A 17,529-nucleotide genomic window follows, 5' to 3' on the forward strand; every position below is an offset into this window, starting at 1 on the left:
TATTAGGTAAGTGCAACCGTTCAGTCTTTCTCCGTAAAAGAAACCCTGGGAAAACTCTTCCTGCCGTGGTCTCCCCCTCTCCCGGCAGCCATGCGGAGCAGGGAGGCTCACGCACCACCAAGTACAGAACTTGGGATGGGGTTCTCCGCGGAAAGGCTTTTTCCCTGCTTTATTTTGCAGCAAACAGGGCCGCCAAGATTTTTTTTTATTATTCCACTAAAGCTGTTTGTTCCAAGACCTCGCAGGGCTCCGGCCACGAAGCCGATGGCTTCGGCCGCCGCTTCGGAAGCGCCGCCCGCCGCCGGGAAGAAGAGCCGGAAGAGAGGGACGGAGCGTCCGGCGGCGCCAGGAGAAGCCGTGCCGGGGGGGCTGGCGCGAGCCGGGCGCCGGGCGCTGCGGGCAGGCGAGCGCTTGGGCCGCCTGTATTTCCATCTCGGAGCCGCTCACGAAGGGCTGGGCGACTTCCCGCTGGCGCTGGAATATTTCCGCAGAGCCTCCGGCCACTACGGCTCGGCACAGCCCGGCGCCCGGGCCGCCGTTTGCGTGCGCATGGGCAGCTGCTACCTGGGCGCCCGGGATCCGGCGCGAGCCGCCAGCTGCTTCCGCGAAGCCGGACGAGCCTACGCGGAGGCGGCCAGCCCCGGCGCCGCCGCCGCCGCCCTGAGCCGGGCGAGCAGCTCCATGCTGCGGAGCCGGCGGTACGGAGCGGCCGAGATCGCGGCGGTGCTGGCCGAGTGCCGCGCGCTCTGCGCGAGCATCCCCGACCGAGCCCTGCAAGGTAGGCGCCGCCGTCCCGGGGAAGAGCATCCCGGGGAAGAGCGGCCCCAATCCGCTTTTTTTTCCCCCCCTCTGCAGGGCAGCTCTACAACGCCGTCGGCCTCGGCTACTCGCAGCTCCGCGCCTTCCCGCCGGCCGCCGAGAGCTTCGAGAGGGCGCTGGCGCTGTGCCGCGGCGCCACGGACCGGTGCGGCGAGGCCGCGCTGCTGCAGAACCTGGCAGCTGCCCACAACGTGCTGGGCAGCCCCCGCGCCGCCCTGGCCCTCCACCAGCGAGCCGCCGCGCTCCACGGTACTATATAGATATATATACATCAAGGAACCTCACTTCTTAATAGCCGGGCTCAAAGCCCATGTCTGGAGCGGGTGTTAAGTGCTTATATGCTTGCACATATAGTATAAGCGCTTACATATATGCTTGCATGTAATTTATAAGTATATAAGCACTTGCATATATGTTTGCACATAATGTATAAGTATATAAGCACTTATATATATGCTTGCATATAACGTAGAAGTATATAAGTGCTTATGTATATATTTGCACGTAACGTAGCTACAGGTGACACCCTCCTTTCCCAAACCCCGCTGCAGCGAGCTCCGCGGGTTAACGCCCTGCCTGCGCGCTGCCTCTCCTTGGCCCCAAGCTTTCCGCTCCGCTCCGCTCCGGCGGGCTGCCGCCGACGGGCTCCGTTTCGCCCCGCTCACAGGCGCCCTGGGCAACCGGCGGGCCCAGGGCCAGTGTTTTGGCAACCTGGCGTACGCCCTCGGCCGCCTGGGGGACCATGAGGCCGCCGCGGAGAGCTACCTGCACGCTTTGCAAGCTTTCCGGGACGCCGGTAAGCGCATCGATGCCCGCGGCGGCTCCCGCACCGGCGGCTCCGTGCACGGAGCGCGTCGGAGCGGGATGCGCCCTTCGCCTTGCAGGGGACCTGCAGGGGCAGTGGCAGGCGTGCGAGGGGCTGGGAGCATCCCAGCTCCGCCTGGGAGCCCCCGAGAAAGCCGTGCGGAGGTACAAGGAGGCGCTGAGGCTGCTTTCCCGCTGCCGGGTAAGGCCGGGCGGCGGGGACGGAGGGGCGGCGGCGCGCCGGGGGCCCCGCGTCACCCCGCGCCGGGCGCTCTCGCCCGCAGGACGCCCCCCGGACCGCCGGCGAGCGGCTGGTGAACCAGCTGGCGGATGCCATCCGGTGCCAGCTCTCCCTGAGCAGCGGCTGCTGCCCCCGCGTGAGTCAGGGGGCTGCGGGGGGGGGGGGGGGGGGCCGCGCTGCCCATCACCCTGGCCTCCCGGCTGGTCCGTTGCCGTGCGGATGCAGGCAGCTGTACAGCGGAGCATCCCTCCCTCCCGCCAGCCCCCGTCGCCTGCCCCGTCCCCGAGGTTTTCCGGCTCTTCTCACCTCCCCATCCAGCCACCTTCGCTCCCGTCTCCGTGGCCGGTCCTTTCCCGTCCCCATCCTGGCGGTGGCTCCAGCCTCTCCCCGCGTATCTCTCCGCAGAGACCCTTCCCGGCAGGAGCACCGGTCTCCGAGCAGGGGCGGTTTTGCTCCACGCCGCAGCGCGTCGTCCGCGAGACGAATCCGCCTGCCCTTGACCCCAGTGTCTCCGAGGGGGGAGCGCAGGCCGGGGAGCCGCTGTCCCACCGGGAAAGGGAGGCAGCCGCCTCCGGACAGTGGCCGCAGGGAGCACGGCCCAAGCCGTCGGGTAAGGGGGAGCGGAGAGCATCGCTATCACAGCCGCTCCGGGGTCCCAGCACCGCGGCCGGAGCCCTGCCGCTTTGGTCGGACCACGTTCTCGGAGAGGGATTTTGCACCTTCCGGAAACTGGGATCAGCCAGAAATCAGCAGAAATACGGGGGGATGTCGCCTTCTGCTGGGCAGAGGAGCGGGGAGGCAGCGGGGAGGAGAGGAGCAGGGTAAAATATAGTCAGTGCCTCGCTAACATCTGCCAAGCAGCAAGCGGAGAACCAAACAGCATCGCCTTGCAAAGCAAAATCCCGCTTGCAGATCAAAATCCAGCCTTGCAAAGCAAAATCCCGCTTGCAGATCAAAATCCAGCCTTGCAAAGCAAAATCCCGCTTGCAGAGCAAAATCCAGCCGTGCAAAGCAAAATCCCGCTTGCAGATCAAAATCCAGCCGTGCAAAGCAAAATCCCGCTTGCAAATCAAAACCCAGCTTGCAAATTAAAATCCAACTGATTCACTCAAGCCCCACCGTGAATTTCTGCCGGAGCCGAGGTTTAAGCACGGGCCGGTACCGCAGTGCCTATCTGCCCTTCTCCCCCCATGCCGCAGGACCGGCCGCCGGAGCCGTGCCGCAGCCCGGAGACCCGCGCCGCCGCGCCGCGCTCGCGCGCCAGCTCTCCGAAGAGGCGGATGCATCCGGCGCCGCTCCAGGCCGTCCCGGCCGGCCCCACGCTAACAGGTAGGCGGGCGAGGGGGAGTCGAGCACGGAAGCGGCTCATCGCAGGGGCTTCACCGGTTGCAGCCTGCCCATCGCGGTGCAAACGCGGCGCAGCAAGTGGCATCGCTCGAGGGGGCTTGAAGATCAGCACCCGTGTTGTATTTTATATATAAGTTTATATACATACACAGGAGAAAGATACGGAACAGCGATTGCAATGTAGCAGTGACAGCACCTACGACTCAAATAGGGGACGAAAATAGTTTTGGCTGTTGCTACATGCTAGATTTTCTTCAAGGCTGCGTAATACCGGGGAGCGTAGGTGTCACGGCAGCTCAAACCAGAATTTGGGGAGCCAAGCGCAGTTTGGCAGGGATACAACGGGGTGGGGGGGGGATTTTCACATCATTAAACCTCAGGGCTGCATTTCTTCATGTTTTCCTGGTTTGGGAAGCGGAGACCTCATGGAAGAAAGGGAGCACGGGGTTATATTGGATAACGTGGACTTTTTCTGCAGTTGTTTCCCAAACGGGAGCCTCCGGCTGTCGCCAAGACGTAAGTAGGGGGAAAAAAAACCTGCAAAAAGTCCTTTGGTGAAAGAGAAAAAGCTTCAGGCAGCCCCAGCCGGGAATAAGCCTTCCCTTAAAAACGCAGCTGCATTTGCACCGCTGCATTTTGCAGGCGCCGGCGAGCACGACCCCCTCCGGCTGGGAGCGCAGGCCCCGGAGCTGGCGGCGCCGCGGGGGAACGCGAGCCAGCACCCACGAAGGTAGCGGCCGGGAGGGCTGCACCCCGGGGACGAGGTGGGCTCGAAGCCGGATACGCCCCGCATGCAGGGTTTGGGGCCCCGGAGCATCCACATCCCGACCGCTTCCCACCGTAGCGAGGGGAACAGGTCTGAGGGTGGCCGCCAGGAAATCCCCGGTGCTCCATAGGCTGCATCCCGCCGGGCCGGGTGCCCCCGGACCGCGGTAATGCCGCCGCCGGCTTTGCTCCCTCCCAGCCCCGCGGCGGAGCCGGCTGCGCGCCGGCGGCGCAAGAGGAGCCGGATCGAGTCCCTCGTCTGCAGCCTCTTGTGACGACGGGGAGGCGACGGGGGACCCGCGAGCCCGGCGCAGGGCTTGCACCAAGCCGGACGCGCCGGGATCCGGCCTCGGACCGCCGCAGGGACCGTTCGGCTCCGCTCCCGACAGCGGGGTCTTGCCCAGAGCTCCCAGCGGGAGCCTCTTTGCGGCTGTTCTCAAAGCGGCGCTTGAGCCAACACCAGCTTTGAGCCCCGCTCTTTAATTGCTCCTTTTTGCTGTAAAATATTACAAATAAAGCTATATTTGTACTGAGCTGGCTGTCCATGGCCTCCTCCCAGTGCAAGCTCTCGATAGCCGGAGGAGATGGTCCGCGTGCTGCCTGCGAGGTGGGCCTGGCATAGCCGGAGGTGTCCACGTCCTCAGAAAGGCCGTACGCCGAGGGCCAGGAGTCATGGTCAACCAGGGGGCTGGTGTCCTTGGAGTCATCGGGGCTGGTGTGCTCCAAGGAAATGGGGCTGGTGGACTCTGAAGGGCTGGTGGACCCCAACATGATGAGCCTGCTGGACCTGGACAGGCTGCTGAGTCCTGAAGGGCTGGAGCTGGTGGGCTCCAAGGGGCTGGAGGACCCAGACAGGGTGGTGAACCCCAATGTGCCGGGGCTGGTGAGTCCCAAAGGGCCAGAGGATGGGGACAGACCACTGAGCCCTGTTGTGATGGGGCTGGTGGGCTGGGACAGGCTGGTGAACCCCGATGTGATGGGGCTGGGGGTCTCCAAGGGGCTGGGGGACCCCGATGTGATGGGGCTGGGGGTCTCCAAGGGGCTGGGGGACCCCGCTGTGATGGGGCTGGGGGTCTCCAAGGGGCCGGGGGACCCTGCTGCGGCAGGGCTGGGGGTCTCCAAGGGGCTGGGGGACCCCGATGTGATGGGGCTGGGGTTCTCCAAGGAGCTGGAGGTCTCCGAGGGGCTGGGGGACCCCGATGTGATGGGGCTGGGGGTCTCCAAGGGGCTGGGGGACCCCGATGTGATGGGGCTGGGGGTCTCCAAGGGGCCGGGGGACCCTGCTGCGGCAGGGCTGGGGGTCTCCAAGGGGCTGGGGGACCCCGATGTGATGGGGCTGGGGTTCTCCAAGGAGCTGGAGGTCTCCGAGGGGCTGGGGGACCCCGATGTGATGGGGCTGGGGTTCTCCAAGGGGCTGGGGGACCCCAATGTGATGGGGCTGGGGGTCTCCGAGGAGCTGGGGGTCTCCGAGGGGCTGGGGGACCCTGATGCGATGGGGTTGGGGGTCTCCAAGGGGCCGGGGGACCCTGATGCGATGGGGCTGGGGGTCTCCGAGGGGCTGGGGGACCCCGATGTGATGGGGCTGGGGGTCTCCGAGGGGCTGGGGGACCCCGCTGTGATGGGGCTGGGGGTCTCCGAGGGGCTGGGGGACCCCAATGTGATGGGGTTGGGGGTCTCCAAGGGGCTGGGGGACCCCAATGTGATGGGGCTGGGGGTCTCCAAGGGACCGGGAGGGTCTCCGAGGCGCCGGGGGCCCCGCGCAGGCTGCCGCAGCCGGAGCCGACGGTGCCCGTCGGCGCCGCCCCCCCCACCCCTCCCCGAGCCCGGACGCCCCGCCCCCCGCCCCGCCCCGCCCCGGGACCGCCCACTGCGCCCGCGCCTGCGCCGTCCGCGCCGAGCGGAGCCGAGCGGGGCCGGGCGGAGCCGAGCGGGGCCGGACCGAGCCGAGCGGAGCCGAGTAGGGCCGAGCGGAGCCGAGCGGAGCCGAGCGGAGCCGAGCGGAGCCGAGCGGAGCCGAGCCCGCCGCATGCCGAGCCCGCGGGCGCTGCTGGGCCTGGGGCTGCTGGTGGCGGCGGGGGCGCGGGCGGGCGGGCGCTGCCCGAGCCGCCCCTGGGGCCGGAGCTGGGGCTGGGACCGGGACCGGGGCTGGGACCGGGGCTGGGACTGGGGCCGCCCCCGCTGCGCCATGCACGGCCCCGGCGCGGGCCCGCGGGGGCTCCGCTTCCTCGGGTACCGCCGCCGCGGGGTGCACGGGGGTCCGCGGGGTGCGGGGGGGGGGGCAAGGGGGGGTGCAGGGAGTGGTAGGGGGCACAGGGGGATGCAGGGGGTCCCTTGGGGTGCAGAGGAGGCAGGGAGGGGTGCATGGGGGCGCAGGGGGTTCCTTGGGGTGCAGAGGAGGCAGGGAGGGGTGCGGGGGGATGCATGGGGTGATAGGGGGTGCAGGGGGATGCATGGTGATCCTTGGGGTGCAGAGGAGGCAGGGAGGGGTGCAGGGGGGCGCAGGGGGTCCCTTGGGGTGCAGAGGAGGCAGGGAGGGGTGCAGGGGGGCACAGGGGGTTCCTTGGGGTGCAGAGGAGGCAGGGAGGGGTGCAGGTGGGGTGCATGGGGCAATAGGGGGTGCAAGGGGATGCATGGTGATCCTCGGGGTGCAGAGGAGGCAGGGGGGGTGCAGGGGGCCACAGGGGGTTCCTTGGGGTGCAGAGGAGGCAGGGAGGGGTGCGGGGGGGGGTGCATGGGGCGATGGGGGGCACAAGGGGTGCAGGGAGTTGCAGGAGGCCCGGAAGGAATCGCGGGGGCACGCACAGAGGGGCGCATGGGGGCAGGGGGGCACGGGGACTTGCACAGAGGGGTGCACAGGCGTGAAGGGGGGCAGAAAGGTGCTTGCGGGTTCAGGGGGTGCGTGAGGGTCCACAGGGCGTTAGGAGGGGCCCGAGGGGGTGGAGAGGGGTGCGTGGAGGTCCGGAGGGGGGTGCACGGGGTGGAGAAGGGTGCAGGGAGGTGGCGGGGGGGGCTCAGCCAGGCACAGGGTGTTGCATGAGGTGCAGGGGGGGGCACGGGGTGCTGGGCCCTGCGTGGAGCCTCCCCCTGCCCGGTGTTTGCCCTCTCTTGCATCAGCCCTATTTAGCCACAGGCACTTTGCACCGAGGGGGAGCAGCCAGCAGCCCCCCCGGGCTCCCAAACGGCCCCCCCACCCCACCCGGGGCCTTCCCGCGGTCCCATCCGTGCCGTTCTCCGTCCCCCCAGGCAGGAAGAGGCGCAAGCCATCGACCAGGAGCTCTTCACCGAGTACAAGTTCAGCGTGGACCAGCTGATGGAGCTGGCAGGGCTGAGCTGCGCCACAGCCATCGCCAAGGTGGGTGCAAGGAGAAGGGGGCCGCCCTCGGGCGCAGCGTCCCCCCCCCCGATGGAGGATAACGTTTCCCCCCCCCCCTCGCCAGGCCTACCCGCCCAGCTCCTTCACCAAGAGCCAGCCCGCCGTGCTCATCGTGTGCGGGCCGGGCAATAACGGAGGCGACGGCTTGGTCTGCGCCCGGCACCTGAAGATGTTTGTGAGTGCCGGGAACGCGGGAGCTGCCCCGCTGCAACCTGCTCTTCCAGCGGCTCCCAGCGCCGCTCAGTCCCGTCCCGTCTTTGCAGGGCTACGAGCCGACCGTGTATTACCCCAAGCGCCCCAATAAACCTCTGTTTGAAGGTTTGACCACCCAGTGCCAGAAGATGGACATCCCCTTCCTCCCGGAGTTCCCCGCCGAGGTGAGGCCACCGGCCTCGCAGCCGTCGCCGCGCTCAGCTTCTCGGCTCGCGCCCGGCGGGGGAGACGCCGTTTTACACCCTGCTCCCTTCCCCGTTGCAGGCGGCGCTCATCGATGAGCTCTACGGCCTGGTGGTGGACGCGATTTTTGGGTTCAGCTTCAAGGGAGCCGTGCGGGAGCCCTTCGGCAGCATCCTCGGCACCCTCAAGCGCGTCACCGTCCCCATCGCCAGCATCGACATCCCCTCGGGTGAGCAACGCAGCCCGAGCCCCGCAGGTTGTACGCTGACCTGTCGGGGGACCGTCCCCAGCTTGTGACGCAGCACCCGGTGGGGTGGGGGATGTTTTTGGGGGTCCCTCCCGCACCGAGGGCTGGGGATTTCCCTGGCTCCAGCCTTGCCTTGGGGCCCGTTGCAGGCTGGGACGTGGAGAAGGGGAGCGCGGACGGCCTCCAGCCCGACATGCTCATCTCGCTCACGGCGCCCAAGGCGGCGGTGGCGCACTTCACCGGCCGCTACCACTTCCTGGGGGGCAGGTTCGTGCCCGCGGCGCTGCAGGAAAAATACGCTCTGAACCTGCCGCCGTACCCCGAGACGGACTGCGTCCTGCAGCTAACCTAGGGGCCGGGCCTGGGCAGCCAGGAAGGCGGCGGGGTGCTGAGCGAGGGGAGCAGGACCAGAGGCCCAGCTGGGCTTGGGCACAGCGGGGTCCAGGGCCTAATTCTGCCAAAGCATCAGCTCTCTGCTAGGAGGATGCTCAGCACCTCGCCAGGTCTCTAGACAAGTCCTACCCAGCAGGACTCCAGCTAGCTACAGGGACACTTTGATCCAAAGTCCTCAGCAGTCAGAAGAAGACAGCGCTGATTAAGGTTTGCCGCTAGGCAGGCTGTCGGTTGGGGTTGCTATCTAATTTCTGAGCGCTTGTAGGTACAGACGCGATCCGGGGTCCTCGGGCTGCGCCTGCGCCCTGCCCGCGGAGCTGGGTCCGTTGCATAGCTCACGCCTCAGCACCGTTTCTCTGCAATAAAAATTTATTGACGCTCTTCAAAAATAGCGACGCTCCGCCGTGTCTGTCCCCTTGTGCCCCTCCGTGACGGACCCGCGCAGCCCACGCCAAAGGGGAGAAGTCCAGGGCCTGGTGAGGACCAGGGTCGCCCTCGAGGGGAGGAAGGTTCAGGTGGGTGAAACAAAGCCAGCGCGTCCCCCCCGGATCAGCTCCAGACCCCCAGCACCCACAGACAGCACCAGGCAGCAAACATGGGGCTTGTCCGTGGTGCGGGGCCGCATCTGGAGCACCCTCGGACTCCCACCAGCGCTGGCAAGCGCCACGGGCCGGATCGGGACCCTCCTGGCCGGACAGTACCGGCATCTCCGCAGCATGGCAACCCCGGCGCCCGTTCACTCTGCCTCCTGCTGCCTCTTCTTCCTCTTCTTCTTCTTCTTCTTCTTGGGGCTGTGCCCGGCGTGGTCTGGCTCATCTGCCTCTCCTAGAGGTGCCTCTGTCTCAGTCTCCTCGTGCTCAACTAATTCTTTGTGCTTCTTCTTCTTTTTCTTTCTCTTCGAGACCTTCTCTTCCTCTTCTGCTGTGTTCTCTTCCCCACTTGGCTCCTGGCTCTGCTCAGCCGCGGGATCAGCTCTGTCTCTGGACTGTTTCTTTTTCTTCTTTTTCTCTTTCTTTTGCCTCTCTGCCAGGGGGCTGCTCTCCGGGGCCTCCGGCAGCCCCTTTTTCTGCCCGTACGCGGCCAGGAAGGCTCGTTCCTGCTCCTCCAGGCGGGCCAGCTTGGCGCTCATGGTCAGGCCGTGCCGGGCACCCCTGCAACGGGCACGGGCATCCGGCACTTGCAGCGGGATCTGGCCGGGAAGGTGCCACCCAGCCCGGCCTCCTCCAAAGCCCCCACCAGGAGAAGGGAGCCCCGACCGCGCAGCCCCCTCCCCGGCCACTTACTTGTGCGCCGTGCGGCCCCCGCAGGCTCGGATCAGCTCCTCGTCTGTCAGCCTGCGGGACAGAGACGAGACACGTCACCCCGCCAGCGACCTGCACAGGGGGACCACAGTCCCCCTTCCTCCACCACCTTCTTTCCGGCCGGCCACAGCCCTCGTCCCTCCGGAGCCATGATTAGCAGGGATCGGACGCAAACCGCTCCCCAGGCCTTGCCTCCTGGCCGAAGAGAGGTCCAGCTTCTCCTCCTCCTCCTCCTCGCTGCTCTCCGAGGCGGTGGGTGGCTTTGCGGCCTCCTCCCCGTGTGCCGTGAGCGTGGCCGCCTGCAGCAGGGAGGCGATGAGGAAGGGGCGAAGAGGAAGGCCCGGGCGTCCTCCCCCCCCCGCAGCGATGGGCTGTGCTGCAGGGAAGGGGTGCGCGGTCCGCGGCAGCCCCCCCGGAGCAGCCGGAGCCACATCCGCCGTGGCTGGTTACCTTCACGAAGCGGCCGTAGAGCATGCCATCGGCGCCGCCGGCCTTGCGCGGCTTCTTATTGCTGATCCCGGCGTCCCGCTCGGAGAGCGCCTTCACGGAGACGCCGTCCTGGGGCGCAAAGCGTGCGAGGCGCTGCACGTTATTTGGTACGTCGCCGCAGGACATACCCCGTGCCGGGCATCTCCCGGGACGGGAGCAAAGCCCGTTTCCCTCGGACACGGCCCCCGCAGGCCCCCGGTACCTGCGCAGCCTCCACGGCGAGGTTGGCAGCCGACTCGTTGAAGACGTGGTCCCACCAGTGGAAGGAGAACTGCTCCGCCGGGTCGTGGCCCACCTGCGTGGCAAAGAGGAGGCAGCGCTGGCCCCGCGCCCCGCGCCCCGCTCCGGCTGCCCCCCCCGCGCCCGGCTGCTCTTACCCCGGCGGTGTCGCACTTCACTTTCACCTTGATGGCTTCGGCGATGCCGTCCTCCCGCTTCCCCAGCCCTTTGCCTGGGGACGAAGGGACGCCGTCATGCACGCAGCCATCACGGGGGTCTCTGTGGCCACAGCGGGGGGGGCTCTGGGGCTGCAGCACGACCCCAAATATCGGGGCTTTAAGCACTGTGAAGTGCAATCCTGCCCCTCCGGTGTCTGGGGACACCTGGGTGAATTGGGGACCACAGGGGGTGGCTGGTATAGACCAGGGGGGTGTCGGGGATCCCTAGGGGCACTTGGGGACACCCAGGGGAGAGAATACACCAGGGAGGGTTTGGGGGACACCTGAGGTGGGGGGAACCCCTGGGGGGGGGGGGACACACCAGGGAGGGTTTGGGGCATGCCTGAAGTGGGGGGGACATGCCAGGGACGGTTTTGGGGACCCCCGAGGGGGAGTGTGACATGGCAGGAAGGGTCTTGGGGAACATCCAAGGAGGGGGGACATGCCAGAAAGGGCTTTGGGGGGGCTCCTGGGGTGGGGGGGACATGCCAGGGAGGGTTTTGGGGAAGCCCTAGGGTGGGGAGGACATGCCAGGGTCGGTTTTGGGGAACATCCAAGGGGGGGGAACATGCCAGTGAGGCTTTTGGGGGACCCCTGGGGTGGGGGGGGACAAGCCAGGAAGGGTTTGGGGACTCCCGGGGGAGTGGGACACCCCAGGGAGGGTTTTGAGCCCCTCCGAGGTGGGATGGGACACGGCAGGGAGGGTTTTGGGGCCCCTGGGGGGGTGAGACACCCCCGGGCGGGTTTTGGGGGCCCCCAGGGCCGCGGGGGGGGGGGCCGGGCCCCACCTCGCTTCCAGCCGTGCCGCCGCAGCTGGCTCTCCGCAAACCGCATGCCGCGGCCCGGCGGCTCCGGGGGGCTCATGCCGGCGAGCCCCGTGACGAGGGGGCGGGAGGCGGCCGCGGCGAGGCCGGTGCCGGGGCGCGGAGGAGCCGCCGCTGCCGCCCGCTCCCGGCAGCCTCCACGTGCCGCCGCCGCCGCCGCCGCGGGCACTGCGCAGGCGCGCACGGAGCGGGGCGGAGCCCTGCGCAGGCGCGCACACACGGGGGGGCGAAGGGGCGGGGCGAGGGAATGAGGCGGGGCTAAAGGCCGGGGGCGGGGCGGAACCCCGCGCATGCGCAGACTGTCGGCGAGGCGGGGCAGGCGCCCGCCCTGGGGCTGCGCTTTGCACGGATACAGACACATAAACGCACACGCTGTGCATTGCGTGCACACACACCCCGAGCTGTGCATTGCACGCACACACACCCTCGAGCTGTGCATGGCATGCACACGCACCCCGAGCTGTGCATGGCGTGCACACACACTGCTAGATGTGCACTGCACGCACACATGCATGCATCCAGCTATGCATGGCATTGCGCACACACACACTAGCAGTTGCGCATTGCACACAGACACACACGCTGCTGGCTCTGCGTTGCGTGCACACACACATACGCACACACCGACCTGTGTTTTGCATTGGACCCACAAGCTGTGCGTTGCATTGCGCACAGACGCACACACATTGCTAGCTGTGCACTGTATACATACACGCACACTCAGCCAGCTATGCATGGCATTGCACACACATGCATGCACTGTCAGTTGTGCATTGCATGCAGACATGCAGTCTGCTGGCTGTGCATTGCATGCACATGCACACACATGCACACTGACCCATGCTTTGCATTGGACCCATGCACTGCTAGCTGTGCATTGCATTGCACACAGACACTGTGCTAGCTGTGCACTGCATACGCAAACCCACTCAGCCAGCTATGCATGGCATTGCACACACGCTGGCAGTTGTGTATTGCAGACACCCACAAACTGCCAGCTGGGCATTGCATTGCACACACCCACACGCTGCTGGCTAGGCGTTGCGTTGCACAGCCACGCTGCCAGCCGGGCATTGCACACGCTGCCAGCTGGGCCTTGCTTTGCACGCACCCACACACTGCCAGCTGGCACTGCCGCAGCAACACGCACATGCTGCTAGCTGGGCATTACACAAACACACAGAGAGCCAGCTGCACATTGCACTGCACACACATACACTGCTAGACGTGCATTGCGCATGCAGCCAGCTGCTCATTGCATTGCACACACACACAGCTAGCTGTGCATTGCATGCACATACCGACTGCTCCCTCCGCAATTGCACACCACCCACACCTGCCGCCGCTGCTCTGTGCGGCATGTGTGCGCGGGGGGCTGCCATGTCCAGAAGGTTGCGTGCGCGCAGGACGCAGGCAGACCTTGCCGACAGCTCGCTGTTACTGTGGAAACCATTGCACAGCGCTTGGCCCCGGCAGCCTGAAGCTGTTTGTTTTTCCCAGGAGCTGCAGGTCGGGGCCGGATGCTGAGCTGCTGCAGGGGGTGTAACTGCACAAGCCACCTCAAGGCAGAGTCTTGGGGCAATTGCCCTTCACTGGTGCAAATCAGCGCACGGCCGTGCACCAACTCCCCGGAGCTGCCGTCCCTGCACTGGCTTGCACCAGCCAAACGCCGGGCTCCGCTTCCAGATGCACCTTTTACTTCCACGCTAAAGCCTCTTCTTACAGACCCCTCGCCCTGGCACGAGGCCTCCGAGCCCTGGCCTCGCCGGCCTGTCCCCGAGCACCTCAGTGGCCTCGGTGGCACGGGCACGCTGCCACGTGCCCTCCCCTGCGCGGCGTCCGGCCCCGTCCCCAGGCTGCCACTCAAAGCTGTCACCAAGGCCAGCCTATTCCCCCGGCAGCCTCGCTATAAGACTCCCCTCCGGCTGCCCGGCTGCTCGCAGCCGCCCGGCTCCCTCCGACTGGGGGGCACCCCGGGGTGCAGCACCCGCCTCCGGGCGCCTGGATGCGCCGCTGCCTTTTCCAGGGGGTTCAGCCCTGCGGATGCTGCAGGGCTCCTAGGGCCGGGAGGATGGAGAGGAGAGGTAAGTGCAAGCAAAGCTCGGCAGCATTGCAGGGGGACGGTCTCGGGGGCAGCCCGTCCGTCTGTCTGTCCATCCATAGGATGCCGGCAGAGGGGTGAGCGCGGAGCTGGGGTGCACCCCCCCCTCGAAATGCAGGGCATCTGCAAAGTTGGGCTTCCTAACGTGGGAGGAGGATGCAGTTGTGCATGGGTGCATGCGTGCATTTGTGCACGCATTTGTGCGCGCACGTGGGCACGTGCATCCAAAGGGCTCCGTCGCGGGGCCCGGCTCTCCGCGCCGCGCTCCAGCCAGGCGCGAGAAGCCCGGAGCGGCGGCAAGTTGGTTTGCATCACTGCTCTGTTTGCAAAAGCGGGGAGGGGACGAGCTGGGGCTCGCGGGAGCCGGCTGCGTCCCTCGCGCCGCCGTGGGCCCCCATGGCATTTTGCTCCCCTTAAGGGACAAAATGCAAAACGTTCCCAGTTCTTGCAGCCATCCGTCCCCCCGTCCCGCTCCCGGCGAGCGCCCGCTCTTATCTCCAGCGCCAAATCCGCAGGGGCAGCAGCCTTGACCGCTTCATATTTCACTGCCATCTGCTCTGTCCGCTAGGATGAAAAAAGCAGCAATAACCTTCGCGGAGGAGCCGAGTCCCCGCTGGAGGAGGCGGAGGGGGCCGGGCGTTCCCGCAGGTATCGCCACGCCACGGCGCTCCGGAAAACAGGCGCAGGGGCCGGAGCCCGGTGTCCCAGCGCCGATCCTCCCCGAAACGGCCTTCCCGCATCTCTTCCAGCCAGGACCCGACTTGGCGTCGCTCCGCTTGCAAAGCTTGGGGGGACGGAGCGCCGGAGGAGCCCGTTTTCCCGCAGCCGTTGCCTCAGCAACGGGAAGAGGCCGAGGGCTCCGGGCAGGCGACGGCAGCACCTTCCTCCCGGCTCCGCAGTAAAAGCGGCGAGGGGGACCCACGCAGCGCCTCGGCCCCACGGTCCCTCCGCAGCCGGCGCGGGAGCCGAAGGGTCTCGGCTCGGCCCCGCCGTCCCATCGCAATGCCGGTTCGCATCCCACCGCAGGGACCGACGCGGCGCCGCGGGATTTCGGCTGCCGCTAGGTGCGGGCGCGAATGCACCATCCGGACCCAGCGTGAGCCAGAACGGGGCCGTTTGGGGACGCGAGTGGCTCCAGAGGGAGCTGCCCCCCCCGCCAGGACGGGAGCGGGGCGCAACGTTCCCGCGGGCGCCCCGGTTCCCTCTCTCCGTTTCTCTCCCGCCAGGTACCTCGCCTCCTTCGCGGCTCCCGGCCGACGGCTCTCCTCGCTCCTGGGTCGATCTGGAAGACTTGTGATTTTGTTGTTTTCGGCGTCAAGGGAAGCAAACAACAAATCCCAGTCTCCTCACCGCCCCAGGACCAGCCTCCGAGCGCGGGACCTCCCGGGACGCCGCAGCGAGCGCAACCCCGCGAAACGCTGGCCGGGGGGAGCCGCAGGGAGCAAGAGAATATCCAGTTATTACAGAATTCCAAAAATTAAACTCAGAGCAACGTTAACACAGAGCAAAATGCAATACGGGCAGGTCTGCGGTGCTGCAAAGCATAATTCAGCCTGGGCTCAGCCCAGCATCTCCTTACTCCTCCCAGGGCTGAGCACAGAAGATGCTCCAGCAGTCCAACCCAATGCGTGTATTTTTTATATATATATACACATATATACATGCATACGTGTGTGCGCACATACTTTTTTCTCCCCCCAAACCATCCCCACTCCAGGATCTCCTAAACCCCAGGAGCTTCCCCCCCTCACAGCTCGCTCAGAAGTTATTAACTTTAACAGAGTTATTTTGAACTTGCACCGGTGAAATCAGGGCAATTCACTCCAGCCCAGGCTCCAACTTCACGGCTGCGGGGATGCAGGGACGGAGCCTGCGTGACAGCCCGGCCCTCTCAGCAGAGTCTTTAGGAATAAAAAGTTTTCTTGAAGGAAATTTAGAGGTGTGTTTTCTGCAACATCTCCCTCCTCTACGCTTGGAGGTCTGGTTTCAAGGACCAAAGCATTACACTGGGGTATTGGGGCGGGGGGAAAGGCTGCATTTTTGCTGGGAGAGGGGGGAGCAGCGCGGGGAACACAGTGCAAATAAGTCCTTTACAGGAGAAATCTTTCCAAATCAATCAGCCGGATTCATCACTACCTGCTGAGGAAATTGCTCCTTCCATTACATTTTAAAAGGAATTAATTCTATTTACCAGAGAAAAGCGAGAGGAAACAGTCAGCAAGAAACACCTTTGGGCAGGTCCTCTGGGAAAGAGAGATGCAACTGTTAGAAAGCGCAATTGCTCCTCTAAAAGGGGGCTTTTGAGTAGCACTTTACCGAGGATTAGGGAAAGCTCTCTCGAGGGGCTTAAGGTTTCACTAAAAAGCTCCCTTCTTACCAGCGTTCAAAGCTGCCTCTTCCTCGCAGCCTGGGCTGCCGGCGAGAGCGGGTCTGCGAGGGCCCGGCCCTCCTCGGGACGATAAATCACGTTTCCGATGCACGGGGCCAGATCGGACGCCCCCAAAGCAAAGCCAAAATCTCATCCAAATTTATTCTGCCAGGTCAGATTTATTAAAAGCAAAAGCACCCGCAGTGACCTGGTCCCTGGGGTCTCGCTGCCCATCCCGGCTCATCCGACCGGAGCCCGAGTGCAGCAGGGATGGGCAGAGCGGGATTTTTTTCTGCTCCCCGAGGGGAAAAAAAAAAAAAAAAAAGAGGACCAGAGCCTGTGTTAGAGCAGCTCCGGGGAAGAGCCTGCAAAACCCTCGCTAAAGAGGCGAGCAGCTCCAAACAACCTTGGGGGCATTAACGCTGCAAGGTCCGCGGGGGGCCGAGGCCGCGCTTCGGGGCGGCACGCTCGCCGGCACAGCGTTTCCCTGAACTCTTCCCCTTCCCGGCAGCGGGAACGGCTGCTCCCCTCCGCACGGCTCCAGGCCCAGCTGCAAAGCCGGGAACGCAGAGCCGGCCGCGCCGGAGGCAGGCTGCTCCGAAAAAACAAAGCGGGCACCCCCCGAGCAGCGCGGAAGGCGGCAGCTTTGCCAAATTACCCGGAGGAAGCCGGAGCGCTGGAGGATGAACATCAGATGCAAACAGAGGCTGCACGCCGAGATAGCAGGCTGCCCCGTTATCTTTATTTTAGCACCTTGGCTGGTGGGCTGGCAGCAGGTGAGGAATGATCTCAAGCTGACACTAGAGCGGGCGCCGCAGACACGGCGAGACGGGAGAAATATGTTTTCCTGCTTAAACGAGCAGAGAGGCGCTGGCGCTGAATGGCCTGGGAAGACCAAGCATTTCCTCCTCCTCTCTTCTCCCCCAGATAGAGGATGATCGTTACCCTCCTTCTGCAGGAAGCATTTGCTCGAGAACAGCTTCCGCGGGCTCACCACGGTCCAGAGCTCTCTGGAAAAGCAGGACATAAGTTTAGGTGGGGGAAAAAAGGAAATCTTTGCAAGAAAATCTTTGCAAGAATTTCTACACGAAGCACATTAATTCTCCTCGATAATTCACAGCACCCTGCCTACACTTTCAGCTCTCCACCGTGCAGGTTATTTCTAGCTGGCTTCACTCCCAGGCACAAACCAAAGAGCTTCTGCACGGCTCAGTTCAGCCCCGTCTCTGAGGTTAGGCAGAGATAAGCCGAGGCAGCAGACACGCAGCGACGGAGGAAGTTGTGAGTAAACACCATGGCTTCAGCATCACCCTTCAACCCTGCTCAACCTTGCGGGTCCGCGCCGAGGTAGAGCCTGCACCGAGCTGACACGAGGGAGGGAGCTGGAAGGGCTGCGACCGGCCGCAGACAACAGGGCTTTGGGTTTAAGCAGAGAAGGGAACAGGCCAACTGGTTGTACTGAGAGATTTAGCGGCGGCGAAGTTGCACACCTAGTCCGTTCATCGGCCTCAGAGCAGCACCACAGCTGGATTTTTAGAGGACAATTCCTACCCCTGCAGGCCACTTTTACAGGTTAGATACTGAGACAAAAGGGTGCCTTTTCCTCACGAACTTTGGGCTTACT

At 65.2% G+C, this 17,529-nt stretch overlaps 3 protein-coding genes and 2 long non-coding RNA genes across 5 annotated transcripts; 3 read left to right on the forward strand and 2 right to left on the reverse strand.

Annotated features, from left to right (window-relative positions):
- Positions 1–264: 264 nt before the first annotated feature.
- TTC24 (tetratricopeptide repeat domain 24) lies at positions 265–1,988 on the forward strand (the record flags this gene model as incomplete). The annotated part of the gene is made up of 5 exons (XM_067313143.1): positions 265–778; positions 856–1,068; positions 1,487–1,615; positions 1,704–1,825; positions 1,908–1,988. Coding segments are annotated over exons 1-5 (1,059 nt in total), but the record flags the coding sequence as incomplete, so codon positions are not given.
- A 229-nt stretch (positions 1,989–2,217) lies between these two features.
- On the forward strand, positions 2,218–3,910 carry LOC136994601 (uncharacterized). The gene is made up of 3 exons (XR_010886621.1): positions 2,218–2,474; positions 3,064–3,193; positions 3,854–3,910. It is a non-coding gene; the product is annotated as an uncharacterized lncRNA (long non-coding RNA).
- A 2,066-nt stretch (positions 3,911–5,976) lies between these two features.
- Positions 5,977–8,776, forward strand: NAXE (NAD(P)HX epimerase). The gene is made up of 6 exons (XM_067313398.1): positions 5,977–6,205; positions 7,220–7,328; positions 7,414–7,524; positions 7,613–7,726; positions 7,827–7,974; positions 8,142–8,776. Exons 1-6 carry the CDS (start codon positions 6,003–6,005, stop codon positions 8,342–8,344), a joined length of 888 nt encoding a protein of 295 aa, XP_067169499.1. The 5' UTR covers positions 5,977–6,002; the 3' UTR covers positions 8,345–8,776.
- On the reverse strand, positions 8,737–11,582 carry LOC106492291 (G patch domain-containing protein 4). The gene is made up of 7 exons (XM_067313397.1): positions 11,401–11,582; positions 10,553–10,626; positions 10,378–10,470; positions 10,137–10,244; positions 9,879–9,985; positions 9,669–9,719; positions 8,737–9,536 (listed from the first exon to the last, which is right to left on the reverse strand). The coding sequence occupies exons 1-7, from the start codon at positions 11,474–11,476 to the stop codon at positions 9,122–9,124; spliced, it is 924 nt and encodes a 307-aa protein (XP_067169498.1). The 5' UTR covers positions 11,477–11,582; the 3' UTR covers positions 8,737–9,121.
- A 4,159-nt stretch (positions 11,583–15,741) lies between these two features.
- LOC136994617 (uncharacterized) lies at positions 15,742–17,529 on the reverse strand. Its single transcript, XR_010886629.1, has 3 exons — positions 17,038–17,529; positions 15,915–16,915; positions 15,742–15,780 (listed from the first exon to the last, which is right to left on the reverse strand). It is a non-coding gene; the product is annotated as an uncharacterized lncRNA (long non-coding RNA).

This window comes from Apteryx mantelli, chromosome 31 (genome assembly GCF_036417845.1).
Source record: "Apteryx mantelli isolate bAptMan1 chromosome 31, bAptMan1.hap1, whole genome shotgun sequence".
Lineage (NCBI taxonomy): Eukaryota > Metazoa > Chordata > Aves > Apterygiformes > Apterygidae > Apteryx > Apteryx mantelli.

Coding starts and splice junctions, on each gene's coding strand:
- NAXE (XM_067313398.1), top strand. CDS start 6,003: ATGCCGAGCCCGCGGGCGCTGCTGGGCCTGGGGCTGCTGGTGGCGGCG. Junction 7,329..7,413: donor GCGCCACAGCCATCGCCAAG/GTGGGTGCAAGG, acceptor CCCCCTCGCCAG/GCCTACCCGCCCAGCTCCTT. Junction 7,975..8,141: donor CAGCATCGACATCCCCTCGG/GTGAGCAACGCA, acceptor GGCCCGTTGCAG/GCTGGGACGTGGAGAAGGGG.
- LOC106492291 (XM_067313397.1), bottom strand. CDS start 11,476: ATGAGCCCCCCGGAGCCGCCGGGCCGCGGCATGCGGTTTGCGGAGAGC. Junction 10,627..11,400: donor GCGGCACGGCTGGAAGCGAG/GTGGGGCCCGGC, acceptor CTTCGTCCCCAG/GCAAAGGGCTGGGGAAGCGG. Junction 9,986..10,136: donor TCTACGGCCGCTTCGTGAAG/GTAACCAGCCAC, acceptor TCCCTGCTGCAG/GCGGCCACGCTCACGGCACA.